General features: G+C 33.5%; 1 protein-coding gene and 1 non-coding gene across 2 annotated transcripts; one reads left to right on the top strand and one right to left on the bottom strand.

Annotated features, from left to right (window-relative positions):
• Positions 1–583: 583 nt before the first annotated feature.
• Positions 584–656, bottom strand: TRNAA-AGC. Its single transcript has one exon. It is a non-coding gene; the product is annotated as a tRNA-Ala (tRNA).
• Positions 657–785: 129 nt separating this feature from the next.
• Positions 786–11,981, top strand: LOC114419077. The gene is made up of 24 exons (XM_028384676.1): positions 786–966; positions 1,081–1,211; positions 1,922–2,006; positions 2,145–2,198; positions 4,580–4,671; positions 4,810–4,913; positions 5,879–5,954; positions 6,566–7,016; positions 7,555–7,893; positions 7,985–8,188; positions 8,298–8,396; positions 8,486–8,558; positions 8,714–8,841; positions 8,958–9,246; positions 9,341–9,579; positions 9,665–9,789; positions 9,936–10,053; positions 10,211–10,266; positions 10,370–10,463; positions 10,551–10,740; positions 10,859–10,939; positions 11,013–11,122; positions 11,207–11,269; positions 11,702–11,981. Exons 1-24 carry the CDS (start codon positions 919–921, stop codon positions 11,807–11,809), a joined length of 3,357 nt encoding a protein of 1,118 aa, XP_028240477.1. The 5' UTR covers positions 786–918; the 3' UTR covers positions 11,810–11,981.
• The last annotated feature ends 3,393 nt before the right edge of the window (positions 11,982–15,374 follow it).

Below are 15,374 nucleotides of genomic sequence, written 5' to 3'. Positions count from 1 at the left end.
TAGCGTTGCTCTCTACAAATGGGACCATAATCTCTGATAAATGACATCAGTTATCCCAAATTATAATTATAATTTGACCCTTCATCAAATTATAATATTACACAATTATCCTTTCATGACATATATGTCCTTAACCTTTCATATTTTTTCATCCCTAAAGGAAGTATTGGATTGCTAGTCACGGAGATAAATTGTTTAGAGTTACCAATGCTTACCTTTGTCTTGTGCCTCAACAAAGGTGAGTACCTAGTTGTAAAAAGATAAAAAGAACATTCAGTAAAAATTTTTCATTAAAATAACATTTCATTAGTCAAACTAATTTTGAAAATTTAGATTGAGAATTTTAATAATTTAGTTTATACTTTTTATTTTTAAATTTGTATTTTATATTTATTTAGAAATATATAACAAAACATATGTAATTGATCATGTACGGTAATTGTTTTGTACTAATGTACATTTTTGTAAAATAACATATATGCACCTACCAACTACCAAGTACCAACAAAAATTATGAAGGAAGAAGACAAAAAAAAAGTTAAAAAACAATTTCTAATTGTCATTTTAAAAATATGTTATTAAATGGAGATGCGGGGTATCGATCCCCGTACCTCTCGCATGCTAAGCGAGCGCTCTACCATCTGAGCTACATCCCCACATTGTTGTTGTTAATGTAATTTTTAAATAAATAAAATAATATCTCAAAAGCTATGATTAATCATATCAAATTTAAATTTAAGTAAAAAAGGTTACAATGACCAGCGCCAGACGAGCTAAAGAATAATAATAATTAAAAAAAAAACTTTGATTTTTTATGCAAAAAGAAAATTCGAAGCATTGGAATGATCATCAGCCCAACAAAGCAAATCAAACTGTGGAAGACAACCTACGCCAACAACAACATCATCATCGGCAACCATGTTTGCCAAGAGGTTGTTGCACAAGGCTGTGCAGCACCATTCCAACGTAAATTCCAAAAAAAAAATCCTCTCTTTCTCATCCAACTTCATTTTTTTTCTTCTGGGTTTCCTTTACTTTTTTTTAAAAAAATAATCTGAGTTTTGGTTGGTTTTTGTTCAGCACAAGTTGCAGCATGGTGGTTTGCAAGGGAGTGAGTTGGATCCCAGAATTGTGATTCACTATGGCATTCCATCCACTGCTTCAGTTCTCGCTTTTGACCCCATTCAGCGACTTTTGGCTATTGGGACTTTGTCAGTTCTCTCTCTCTATCTGATTTTATTGTTAATTGTTATTATTTTTTATTAATTGGGACGCTACAGTACTTGTAAGTTACAATATTGTTAAATAATTTTTCATTTGATATTTATAGTATTATTGTTGTTTAGTAACTGCAGTCTGCTTTGCTCGTATTGCATAACCAGGTTAAAACACGAAAATGGGATTCAAGATTTCAGAAAAATTTAATCTGGGGTTATTCTAATTAGCCGTGGTAACTGATGAGTAATTTAAAGTTGCTCTTTTTTTTTTTGTCTTTTTTCATTTATTCTATAGTTGTGTAAGACAAGTGTTATTTGGTTAAGGTGAATTCAATATTTAGGGGGGAAACATCTTGGCGGTTTTATTCTTTCTAACTATCCTTGTTGGCGTGTAAGGAAGGGAGGGTGTTTCCTAAATTCGTTTTTTCGTATCGATGTTTATTTTGGTTCTTTTGGTTAAAAGCATGCATGTGATAGTCATAAGAAACAGTTAAGAGAAAGTCCAACTGACATAATTCTTATATATGTTTAGCCAGCAAATGTAGTGATGGCATAACCCTTTTATCGTTGTAATTGACAATGCGTGATTCTTCAAATTTAGTGATGACTGGACACGAGGCATATAGCATGATTTATATGGCTGGCAAATGGATGTTTATAAGATGTGAGTGTTTGTTTGCTTATATTGTGTAGCTTAATGGCAGGGATGGAAGACTTAAGGTGATTGGGGGTGATAATATAGAAGGACTATTGGTTTCTCCTAAGCAATTGCCTTACAAATACTTGGAGGTAAGTGGCATTGGACTTCTGAAATTGATATGCAGTTAGATCTTGTTGGATTTTCTATGATACAAAATTATCAAATATTTAGCTATCTAAGCTTATGTGAGTGGCATATTGATGCTTGGATTCTTTTGGCACTTGCAGTTCCTTCAAAACCAGGGGCATTTAGTTGGTGTCTTAAATGACAATGATATCCAGGTAAATTTCTGTTTATGTTGATACATTTTTCTGACAAAGGCATTTGCCTGCCTCTCCTGCTGTCTTTCCCCCTAGATAGCCTACATATTGTGGTTTTCATCGCTCCTTAAGACCTATCATTGATATCTAAGTTGTGTGGTTGTTTTTCTGGCTTCTTTTCTTACCATTCATTATTAATTGTAGAATGAAAAATAATATCTGCGATATGTGGAACAAGATGTCCCAAGAGATTATTAAAGTGGCTAAAGAGATGTTGGGTGAATCTAGAGGTTTTGGACCTAGGGGTAAAGAATCGTGGTGGTGGAATGAAAATGTTCAGAGCAAAGTTAGAGTAAAAAAGGAGTGTTTCAAGGAGTGGTCTAGGTGTAGAAATTCTGAAACTTGGGATAAGTATAAGATAGCTAGAAATGAAACCAAAAAGGCGGTGAATGAGGCAAGAGCCCAAGCTTTTGACGGACTATACCAAGCTCTAGGAACCAGGGACGGAGAAAGATCTATATATAGGCTTGCTAAGGGTAGAGAGAGGAAGACTAGAGATTTGGATCAAGTAAAGTGTGTTAAGAATGAAGAAGGCAAAGTCTTAGTGCATGAAAAAGATATCAAGGAAAGGTGGAAGGCGTATTTCCACAACTTATTTAATGATGGATATGGATATGACTCTAGCAGTCTAAACACAAGAGAAGAGGACCGGAACTATAAGTACTATCGTCGGATTCAGAAACAGGAAGTAAAGGAAGCGTTGAAAAGAATGAGTAATGGTAAGGCGGTGGGGCCAGACAACATACCTATTGAAGTGTGGAAAACTCTTGGAGATAGAGGTCTTGAGTGGCTCACCGAACTCTTTAACGAAATTATGAGGTCAAAACGCATGCCGGAGGAATGGAGGAGAAGCACGTTAGTGCCAATCTATAAGAACAAGGGGGATATACAAAATTGTGCAAATTATAGGAGAATCAAGCTCATGAGTCATACCATGAAATTATGGGAAAGAGTGATCGAACGGAGATTAAGAAAGGAGACTCAAGTTACTGAGAATCAATTTGGTTTCATGCCGGGAAGGTCGACCATGGAAGCGATTTATTTATTACGGCGGGTGATGGAGCAATATCGCATGGCCCAACAAGACTTGCACTTGATTTTTATTGACTTGGAGAAAGCGTATGATATAGTGCCTAGAGAGATTTTGTGGAAAGCTCTAGAGAAGAAAGGGGTTAGGGTTGCATATATTCGAGCTATCCAAGATATGTATGATAGGGTATCGACTAGTGTTAGGACACAGGGTGGAGAGTCAGACGATTTTCCCATCACAATTGGTTTACATCAAGGGTCAACCCTTAGCCCCTACCTTTTTACCTTAATTCTGGATGTCCTCACGGAACAAATCCAAGAGATAGCGCCGAGATGCATGCTTTTTGCAGATGACATAGTCCTCCTTGGAAAGTCGAGGGAGGAGTTGAATGAGAGGTTGGAAACTTGGAGACGAGTTCTAGAAACACATGGCTTTCGCCTAAGCAGAAGCAAATCGGAGTATATGGAATGTAAGTTCAACAAAAGAAGGAGGGTTTCTAACTCAGAGGTGAAAATAGGAGACCATATTATCCCTCAAGTCACACGGTTTAAATATCTTGGGTCTGTAATACAGGATGATGGGGAAATTGAAGGGGATGTGAATCATCGCATTCAAGCAGGATGGATGAAATGGAGAAAAGCATCGGGGGTGTTATGTGATGCAAAGGTACCGATCAAGCTAAAGGGAAAGTTTTATCGGACTGCGGTAAGACCGGCGATTTTGTACGGAACAGAATGTTGGGCGGTCAAGAGCCAACATGAGAATAAAGTAGGTGTAGCGGAGATGAGGATGTTGCGGTGGATGTGTGGTAAGACTCGACAGGATAAAATTAGAAACGAAGCTATTAGAGAGAGGGTTGGAGTAGCGCCTATTGTAGAGAAGATGGTGGAAAATAGACTTAGGTGGTTTGGGCATGTAGAGAGAAGACCGGTAGACTCTGTAGTGAGGAGAGTAGACCAGATGGAGAGAAGACAAACAATTCGAGGCAGAGGAAGACCCAAAAAGACTATAAGAGAGGTTATCAAAAAGGATCTCGAACTTAATGATTTGGATATATGTATGGTACTTGATAGAACATTATGGCGGAAGTTGATCCATGTAGCCGACCCCACCTAGTGGGATAAGGCGTTGTTGTTGTTGTTGTTGTTGTTTATGAAAGGGCACTCTAGCATGTTAAGTTATGGTTTGTAATTTATATCAGTAAGGCAATTGACTTTTAGTTCGTTGATTATTATAGCTGTTATGGTTTAGAATGTTTACTAAGTTGAGCCCATTTAGTTAGTCTTTTTGTTTTTTTAAACAATTTTGGCAGGTTTGGAATCTTGAGAGCCGGAGCCTTGTTTGTTCTTTACAATGGGAGTTCGATATTACTGCTTTTTCTGTAATCAGCGGTTCACATTTCATGTAAGTTAGTGAAATACTTATATTCAGTAAATATGTATATTTTTCCACTTGTTCGTAGTACTTGTAGTAGTTAGCTGCAAATGGTTGTGATTACAAAGCACTTGATTAATACCATTACTACTCTGTTATAATGTGCAGTTATGTTGGAGATCAGCATGGCTTATTTTCTGTGATAAAGTTCGAAGCTGAGGAAGGACAACTTTTGAAGTCATCATACTATTTGTCTGCAAAATTTTTAAGGGGTATTTATTTTTTGGTCTTTTGTTTTGATGATTGATATATAATACATATATTGCATTATCTTAAGCCATACATGCAATTCGTCAATCTTCTCAGTTAATCATAAATTCTCAAATATTCTTTTGAGATGATAGGAACTGAAAATCACTGGGCATTATTTATAGTTTTATTCAACAAAAAGGGAGCTTAGCTCCTTAAACCTGAGTAAAGTCCTCAGGAAAGCACAGAAACAATAACAAAATAGATGAAAAAAGTATAATTACTCATTTGGTCCCTATACCTGCACAATGTCTACGTTTTAGTCTCTACACATATACTTTTCAATTTGCTTTAGTCCTTGCCATCCAAAACTGTAGGGACTAAAACAAATAAAAAGGTGTATGTATAGGGACTAAACAAGTTAAAAAGTGTATGCGTAGGAGCTAGAACGAGTAATTTCTTGGTGTAGGGACTAAAACGTAAAGATTGTATAGGTATAGGGACCAAATGAGTAACAATAGACAGAAATTGCAATAAACATAAACAATATACTACCAATGAATATTCATGATTCATCTCTCTCCCTCTAACCATAGTCTTCTCCATTCACATGCTGACAGCTGTCTGTTCTTTATGCTCACAGCCCATCTATGATTTAGTATCAAATAATTATTCTATCATTACTTTCTTTCACTGCTTCCCTCACGGATTCCGTACCCTCCCTTATTTCTCCTAGTGTAGACTTGTTTCAATACGTAACACTCTTATTTTCTGCACGGTAATTATGTTGGACTCCCTGGACAAGGGAAATATGGTCAGCACTAAGATCACTAATGCTGAGTCACAATACACTATACATCATAAATAACCACTATATTCAACTGCTTTCTTATTCTGATGTTCATACCTCTATGCTTCACATTTAAACTTATTTGATTTTCTTTGATTTAAAAACTGCTCATTGTCGTTGTTTTATTCTCTTTGATAGAAGCTGCAGGCTTTCCAGAACCCAGTGAGCAACCAATTGTTGGAGTTCTTTTGCAACCTTCTTCTTTCGGGAACAGGCAAGATATAAGTAGTTCATACAGCATTTCAGCCTTACTTCTCTGTCTGGCACATTTATAAATTGGAATTTTTACTTAACAGCTACTTATTGATTTGGCAAAACAAAGCCTATTGAAAAATAGGATTTTGTAAAATTAGAGTTTAACTTCCTAATTGACCATTCATATTTTTTATTTTTCCACTGTCTGTCATTTCAAATAATTTCTCGGATTTTCAAAATTACAACCGACATTTGATGAACTTGCAGAGCCAACTTCCAAAGAAGTTTGTGTAATTTGCCATGGCTGTATATATTCTTAGAGACAGCACTGCATGATTTCATGAGTGGCCTGTATTTTCTATCATATTTGTATCTAAATCTTGACTCTGTCTGAAGTGATGGGTGAACATATTCCAAGACAGCAAATGTTTCCATCATTATTCAACACAGACATGACTCTTTCTAGATGAGTAGGGGTTGTTAGCTTGAAGGCTTGTGAAGAAATCTTGACAATTATACTTTATCGTTTTTTTTATCTGCCATCTTATTAGCATATTCCATATACTTGTCTGCGATCTGATATTACATAGTTGAGTAAAAAAAGTATACTCATTATGTTCAATTTTGCAGACTCTTAATTGCGTTTGAGGATGGACTGCTTATTCTTTGGGATGTTTCTGAATCTAGAATTGTGTTTCTTGGTGGTGGAAAAGATCTCCAATTGAAGGATGAAGATGGTAACTCTTCTTCCGAAACGGGCACCAATCCTCCAGCTGATATTGTAGAACAAAATCTAGGTGACAAAGAGATAACTGCTCTTTGCTGGGCATCTTCTACTGGGTCCATTCTTGCCGTGGGATACTTAGATGGAGATATCCTTCTCTGGAACTTGTCATCAGCAACAGCTTCTAAAGGCCAACAAACTTCTAAAAATGTTGTTAAGCTACAACTTTCAACTGCAGAAAGAAGACTCCCAGTCATTGTCTTACAATGGTCCAACAGCCATAAATCCCAAAGTGATAGTTTTGGGCAGTTGTTTGTCTATGGTGGCGATGAAATTGGATCTGAAGAAGTTTTGACTGTGAGTTATTTGTTTATGTCTGTTTCTATTGGCAGTTGCTTCTGAATTTTGATAAACTATACAGTTTACTAAAATATGTGATACATTCAAAATTGGTCCAAAGTTGTGACTCAGACATTTTTTTATGTTTCATCATACTTAAAATCCCAAATGTATTGAAGAAATATTTTAGTGAGACTATGTAGGATATATAAAGTAATGGAAAATTCCTTATGATGTTGTTAATATGGTTGAGCACCACCCAGTCTTTATAAACGTTAAATAAATATTTATATTTAATGCAGGCTTACTCTCTGATTAATAAAATGAGCATCCCCCCCCATATGTTTTCACTATTTCTTCCCATATCTTCAGTTAGTTTATGGTAAAGTTTAAGCCATGGTTATTTTGAAGAAATGTGATGTTGTTGACTTTGTTGTAGGGATTTCTGGTCATTTTTTACTGTTGCTTTGATGGAAAGTGTTTCTACTTGTTAAAATGTTTTCTTAGCATGTCTATATTGTTTCCCTAAACTTTAGAGTGTCTCTCTTTCTTACAGGTTTTAACTCTCGAATGGTCATCCGGGATGGAGTCCGTAAAATGCACCAATCGTGCAGACCTTACACTTAGTGGCTCTTTTGCAGACTTGATTTTACTGCCAAGTCCTGGAACGATGGGGTTGAGCAGCAAAGATGAACTTTTTGTACTGGCAAACCCTGGACAACTACATTTGTATGATAATGATAGCCTTTCCGCATTAACATCTCAGCTGACGAGAACGCCATCCGTTTCTGCTTTGGAGTTTCCAGTGCTAGTACCTATTTCTGATCCATGTTTGACTGTTGCAATACTTATCAGGTTGCCCAGTAACTCAAATTCATCAAAAAATTTCACTGAGGTAATTTGTTTGTCTGCCTGTAGTTTCTGTCAAACCTGGCTGTGAATTTGTGTATTATGAGTTTTTAATCAACTTATTTCATTTATCTTAGGTAGCCTCAGCTCTGAGAACTGGCTCAAGGCATGGATCAGCTCCTTCAAATTGGCCCTTGACTGGGGGTGTTCCCAGTCTGTCATCCACAGCTAAAGGTGCTGTGGTTGAGAGAGTTTATTTTGTGGGTTATTCCAATGGATCTGTCCTTGTGTGTGATGCCACACATGCAGTCTTATCTTATATTTGCTACATAGAGGGAGAAGTAAGCATTCCACATCTATATTGTCCACACACAAAAAAAAGGACAATTTCATTACTTTTCTACATATAAAATGCCACACTAATCTCCTGTTCTCCTGTGTGTTTGGTAGGTGAATGGTATAAAAGTGGCTGGTTCAGATGCTCAAGTGACAAAATTGGACTTCTGCTCTGTTTCTTTACTGTTGGCTGTGGGCAATGAATGTGGTCTTGTCAGATATCTTTCGTAATATGTCATTCTATCTGACACAATGCAATATTTGTTCTGTACTTACTTCCTTTGTTTTGACGACTTTAATAGGTTCGCATTTATGACCTCAAAAGCCACTCTGGTGGACGAAATTTCCATTTTTTCACAGAAACAAAAAGTGAAGGTGATCCCTAGATGTCTGTCGCCATCATGGAAGGCTACCTTCTAAGTTTAAGTTTTTTTCTCCATATGTACTGCTTGTCCAAACATAGATATGTATGCAGAAAAAAGTAAGTGTTACCCCTTGACTTATGCTCTGCTACTAAACATGTATTGCAGTTCTTGACACTCCAGAAGGAAAAGGATCTTACTGTAGCGCTGTCTTTTCTGTTCTGGATTCCCCTGTGCAAGCATTATCATTTGCAAATTCTGGAACTAAACTTGCTATTGGATTTTCAAGTGGTAGTGTGGGTATCATCTGACTACTTGATAATTCACATTGCCTTTCTTGTTACTTATTTGATCATAAGTAAAAGTGTCCGATCTCTCAATTGATACATCTTGGATAATTGCTTCTTTCCAGATTGCAGTCTGTAATGTGACTTCATTGTCAGTTTTGTTCTTGATTGATGGTGTACCTAGCTCTAGTTCACCAATTACTTCATTGGTTTGGAAACAAGAAGCATATTTTCAAAGTGAAGTGAATAGTTTAAAGCCATCAGAAACAGATTCAGGCAACTCTCTTGAAGAAATACTATTTGTGTTATCCCGGGATGGAAAAATTAATATAGTTGATGGTGATAGTGGAAAAATTATCTGCAGTCGGCCATTACAAGTGAAGGAATCCACTGCAATTTCAATGTATGTTATAGGCAAGTACAAGTTTCACCAAGAACACAAAGCATATTCTCCGTTTGATTGCAGTTAGCATGTCCTTGGAAATTCTAACTGATTTTTGTACCCCAGAGGGTAGCATCTCAGCATCTGAAGCATCAAATGACAAGCTGCAGGAAGAAACTGTGAAGAATACTGCTGATGCTAGCCCTGATGAGGAGGAAGAACCCTTATCAACTAGGGTAAATTCATCAGAAGCTGGTCTTTCCTCTTCAGAAAGCTCACACTCTGGAGATTTGCTGTTGGATCCACTTGTTCTGCTATGCTGCGAGAATTCATTGCGTTTGTTCTCTGCAAAATCTTTGATACAGGTTCTTGAGTTCATTATCACTTCACAATTTGCATTCACATCGTAAGTCTGTATGCAAATGAATTTGACATATATGATATTTACAGGGACATAAGAGACCAATTAAAAAAGTGAAACATTCTAAATCTTGTTATTGGACTACAATTTTTAAGAAAGATGGCAAAGTTTATGGGCTTTTATCATTGCTTCAGACTGGAACATTTGAAATCAGGTGAAAGTGCTAGATTTTTTTTTTTTCGTTTCTGAAGGGTTGGGGGTTTATTTTCAATAAGACATTATGGATTCTAGCAAAATAAAGTCTCTTTTTAATACTAAATTCTTGGTGTTCTCCCTTATTTTGCATTTGGCTTTGAACAGGTCTTTACCAGATTTGGAATTGGTTGCAGAAAGCTCTTTATTGTCAATTTTAAGATGGAATTATAAAGTGAATATGGATAAAACCATGTGTTCTGATGATTATGGAGAGATAGTGCTGGTACAATACTCTCTAGAACTTTCAAATTGTCAGGGATTCCATTTCTCTGGATAATGTAAAACATATTTTAGTATTCTGGCCAAAAACATTCAGTAAAGTTCAAAGTATAAAATTTTTGGTCTTCACAAAGCACCCATCTTATATTCATAACTTACAGGCTAACAGTTCTGAATTGGCCTTCATGTCATTACTGGCTGGCAAAGATGAATTCAGGTATCTTTGTTATCTTGTAATGAAGAGATAATATTGTGGAAGACTGGTTAAACTGTAGAAATTAAGGAAGAAAAAGTTGAATAACAATTCTATTCTGTATTAGTAATCTGGAGCATCTGCCTTGTCTTCACGATAAAGTTCTTGCAGCCGCTGCTGATGCTGCCTTTAAATTCTCTTCAAATCAGAAGAAAAAACAGGTATGAGGTTCTCTGATTTGCCTTATTTGTCATCCTAATGTTCCCACCATTGAAAATCTGTTTGATTAGCTTAACTGTTTGGCACAGACTGTGGTGCCGGGGATTCTAGGTGGTATTGTCAAAGGGTTTAAAGGAGGAAAAACCACTCCAACAGATGTGACTAAAATTCCAACCTCCAATTTTGGTCATTTGGAAGACATTTTCTTTAAGCCCCCCTTGCCTGATTCCCCTACAACAGTGGCAATCCCAGATAAGAAAGAAGCGGAGCTTGATATAGGTTTACATTTTTCTTTAAACATTTAGTGTTTTTAAGTTTTTATAATTTGAATACTTTCACACTTTGAAGTTTGAACTTTAAAAAACAAAGCCTCAAAACATGCTATATTTTGGCACAGATGACATTGAAATAGACGAGCCCCATCAGCCCATACCTAAGGCTTCTACTTCCTCTCCTGATGTTAAAAATAAACAGAAAGGTAAGTCACTTTCAAAACATATATTACATTTTAACTACAAAGATTAGTGACAGTTTCTTCCTTCTACCTGCAGATAAGTTACAAGATAGGGAGAAACTATTTGAAGGTGGGACCAACAATGATGATTTAAAGCCAAGACTTAGAAAACCTGAAGAAATTATGGCTACTTATAGAAAAACTGAGGTAATGCTAAGCTGACTAACCTTTCCGTCTTTTAAAACTATTGATTTCAATGTGTTAAATATATTAATCAATGCCTGGTTTCAGGATGCTGCTTCAGTTGCTGCCCAAGCAAGAAACAAGCTTATGGAGAGGCATGAAAAATTGGAGGTAGAAATTTGTCTGATCTCATCATGCCAGCTTGCGTTGCATAACTTCTATATTGAAATTTTGTTGCTGTTAATCCCTTACTAGGATTAAAAACATGATTTTTATAATTTTTAGGGACTAAAGAAATAAAATTTTAGTAGGGACCAAAACAAAAAAAATGTCATATTTCCAAGAACTAAAAACATGTTTAAGTCAACCTTTGTTCCCCTCTTTAACATAACAGCCCCTCGACAGTCAGTGCTTTGACATGGAAGTTGCCATTTGTCTATTTTTCAACTACTATTGTTAATTATAAAAATCTTTGTTCACTCTTTACTCTCTAGTCTTTAGTACATATGGTCAAAGTCATAGATTTCTTATGTTGAAAGTTTCATTATCATTATTTATTATAAACGGTGTCAAAATTAACTTTTACTGTTCAATTTGATTCAGAGAATCAGCCAACGTACTGCTGAACTGCAAAGTGGAGCTGAAAATTTTGCGTCATTAGCAAATGAGCTTGTTAAGACCATGGAAAGGAGGAAATGGTGGCAAATATAGCAAAAAAATGTCTGTATGAATTATGTATTTATCGTCTTGTATATTATACATATATTTTTGTGGCTGTTGGCGTTGTTTTTGTTTCATTTTAGCAAAAGGAAAATACATAACATCTGCAGAATTTGTAAAATAAAATCCAATCCAAATAGTGGTTAGCAATTCTTTATTACTACTAGAATTGTCATTTTTTTTTTAATTTGAGATATTTGAATATCAATTTATTATGTAATAGTGATAGATGTAAAGAATACAATAAGAAAAAAAATGTATTTTTAAAATGTTTTTATGAAATAAATACCAAGATATGTTATATATATATATATATATATATATATATATATATATATATATTAAAGTGGGTTATATATCTTTGTTAGAAAATGTAAATGACTTAAATATCTATATTTGTAAATACTTGAACAAAGATTGGCTTCATCTGGTTAGACGTTGCAAATCTTCATTAGGAAAAGTTGTGTTTAAAATTATTCAAAATTGATATTTTAAGATTAGTTAGTATAAAAAGAGTAATATGTCTTTAGAAAGTTGAGTCTGATAACTTTCTGATAATTGATAACAGCTTTTAATTCATGACTAGTAGCTTTCAATGCTTGTGCGGGCAACCTCATTCGAGTTTTTTTTTTTAAAAGAAGGTTTTTATGAATGGTATTTTCTTTCACATGTTCCTTTTTATTCCAAAACGAACTTGTTATGCTTATCTCTTCTGAGTAGCAAGTCTATTCAGAATGCACTTTGACATTGCATAATGAACCTTTATAATCTCATGATTCTCAGCACTTGAGTAGACAGTACTTGACTTTCTTTGTGATTATAGGATTTTGGAATCATTTGTCATACTCCATTATCATTTAGCTTCTCAGGACTTGAACATCATTTAATACTTTTCAATACTCTTTCATAAGAAAGACTTAATTTAAACTTTCTGATGAAGTGTATTATCATTCTGATAAACTCTAATAGCTTTCTGATATGTAGAGTTCTTTCTTGCAATCTTCTTGAATTATGTTCTCATCACTTAGTTTAGAGTCATTAGTAACAACCATGCAGAAGACTTGTAACTTGGTTACATTAAATTGATTAGAGTCATCAAAATGAAAATGATTTTGCACCTAACATTAAATTGCATCATTGTCTTATTCATGTTAATTTTTGACAAATAAAAAATGATTAGATGGTCAGTCTGCTTAGAAAAAAAAATAGTTAAAAGTTAATTAAAAACTGAAAAAAATTTCTAAATTTTAAGTTGAAGGTTGTTGTGTTTGCTTGTTGAATTAGAAAATTTAGTAAAATTAGTTATTAATTTAATTGATAGCTAAAAAACAACAAAGACATGTAAGTTTTTTTTATAAATTTTTATTTAATAATAATATATCATAAGTGAGATTAGTCTTTAATTTTGTAGATTGGGAGACAATGATCTCTAACCATGGAGAAAAAAGAAAAAGTAGAATTTGTTAATTTTTAATAATGTCTATCATGCCACGTTGGTTTTAGGAACTTTAGCATATTTTTACTCAAATAATTAAAAACTGGGTTCATTATGCTGAGTGATAAGCTTGCAAGTGTAGGGCGATGGGAGGCGCGGGGTGCTAGGCATAAAAGCATGGATCTCACATTTTTGTTGCATTTTTTCATATGTTTTATTCGCAAGCAATCGTTATTTGTATAAGCGATGCTTACTACATGTGGCAGCCACATAAACATGTCACTGGAGCACTCCAATGATAAATTGTATATATAATGGCACTATTCTTTTGTTTAAGAAAAATACCCGGTATAAGATTATTTTCATATTAAAATAGATAGACGGATAAGATAAAGGTAGTGAAGTTTGAGATGATTTAGAAAAATATTTTTTTCTAATTGCAAAGAACATGAATGAAATGCATCTTTTGAAAAGAGATAATATTAAAAAAAAAACTGCGAGAAGTGAGAGTTTTACTGTCTAAAAAGCAATCAGTTTGTTGTATAAATAAATACAAATAAAACTCAATTTTATATAGAATCTCATGAATCAACGAATAAACATCTTCAAGAAACGTTAAATGCCCATTAAGAAATATTTAATACATGTCATTAAAAGTTCCGAATAACTCAAATAAATTATTTTATTTATTGGTAAAATAAATATTTTAATTTATTAACCATTATTCTAAAACTACTAATTAGTATTTATCAAATTTCGTAAATATAATATTTTGAAACAAGAAATTTAGTATGGCTTCCTGATAAAGTGGAGCACAAATACCTTTTCAGTCAAATGTATTACTTCCGACCAAATTTGTGAAATGCAAATACTAATAACAGCGTAAGTAAATCGCACATGTTTTATTCCGACCAATATTTGTGAAATGCATATAATAAGGGTGTACACAAATCACACTAATCACACGTGTGGCACGTGGATGTTTGCCTCATGAAATTCCCTTTCACACTCATACACGAATATGATAATACCCCACCGACCCATGAACGAAGGAAAACCGGTTCTTATACCAAATCCGGTGACCTTTTTTCACTTTGTGCCATCAAGTCGAGAAAAAGAAAACATTATTCTAAAAATAATTTATAAATTATTAACGCGATGCATAATTTATTAATCCAGACTTTTTAAAACCTTTTTTTTTATATATAAATACGTTATTTTAATAAATTTCAATTGATAATTTATTTTCAATAAACTTCAATTAATATATAATAGTTATTACACTAACATATAAAAGAGTTTATTACATTAACATTTATCATATAAAATGATTATCGATCGAGAATCCGTTTGATGGATTAAGATATGATAGGATATAATAGTTATATTATATCCTATTGTAATTTTTTATTTGTTATTAATAAGATAGGATAATCTCTTTTAATATAATAATAATATATTTTTGATACATAAATTTCAATTATATTATTTGTTAAAAATTAAATAGCTATTTAAAATATTTGAACTATAATTATAACTTTTAAAAAACTTATATAATTTATTTATAATTTTAAGAAAATTAATTACATAAAAAAATTATAATTTTGTATAATTTAGTTAAAATTGTAATTTTTATACTTTTCATATTAGTTAAAATAAATTAAAATTATTTTTTAAGAAACTATACATAATTTAAATAAAACAGTTTTTTTTAATTTGATGTAGTTTATACTATATCGTATTGTTATTTAGTTAGTTATATGATGCGCATTAAACATGAGATGAAATTAAAGTTTATATCATATTATGGTATTCTTATTCTGACCATCCAAATAATTATATATTTTCATTTTTTATTTAACTTTCCCAGTCTCTTTTTATTTTTCAAAACAAAAATATAGATTGAAAAAAAGTACTATCTCTTTCCTCTTAGTAAGAAAAAAAAAAAGGATGGACTTAAAATATGATCCTCCATCCATTGTACAATAGGTCAAATACACGGCAAGAATGACCTTAATTTAATTCCATTACAAAGTCTACACATGATAATCATAATCAATTTAGTAAAAGTAAACACGGATTGGGTTGGTCTCTTCCATACTATACAAAAAACATAATAAA

This window comes from Glycine soja, chromosome 7 (assembly GCF_004193775.1).
Source record: "Glycine soja cultivar W05 chromosome 7, ASM419377v2, whole genome shotgun sequence".
NCBI classification, from domain to species: Eukaryota; Viridiplantae; Streptophyta; class Magnoliopsida; order Fabales; family Fabaceae; genus Glycine; species Glycine soja.
Note: the sequence above shows the minus strand (reverse complement) of the source record. Positions and strands in the feature narration are given on the sequence as shown.

What these genes read in the sequence shown, in the direction of transcription:
- LOC114419077 (XM_028384676.1), top strand. Translation starts at nt 919, where the DNA reads ATGTTTGCCAAGAGGTTGTTGCACAAGGCTGTGCAGCACCATTCCAAC. An exon ending in CTGTGCAGCACCATTCCAAC is followed by an intron (nt 967 to 1,080) that starts GTAAATTCCAAA and finishes GTTTTTGTTCAG; the next exon opens with CACAAGTTGCAGCATGGTGG. An exon ending in ATCAGCGGTTCACATTTCAT is followed by an intron (nt 4,672 to 4,809) that starts GTAAGTTAGTGA and finishes TATAATGTGCAG; the next exon opens with TTATGTTGGAGATCAGCATG.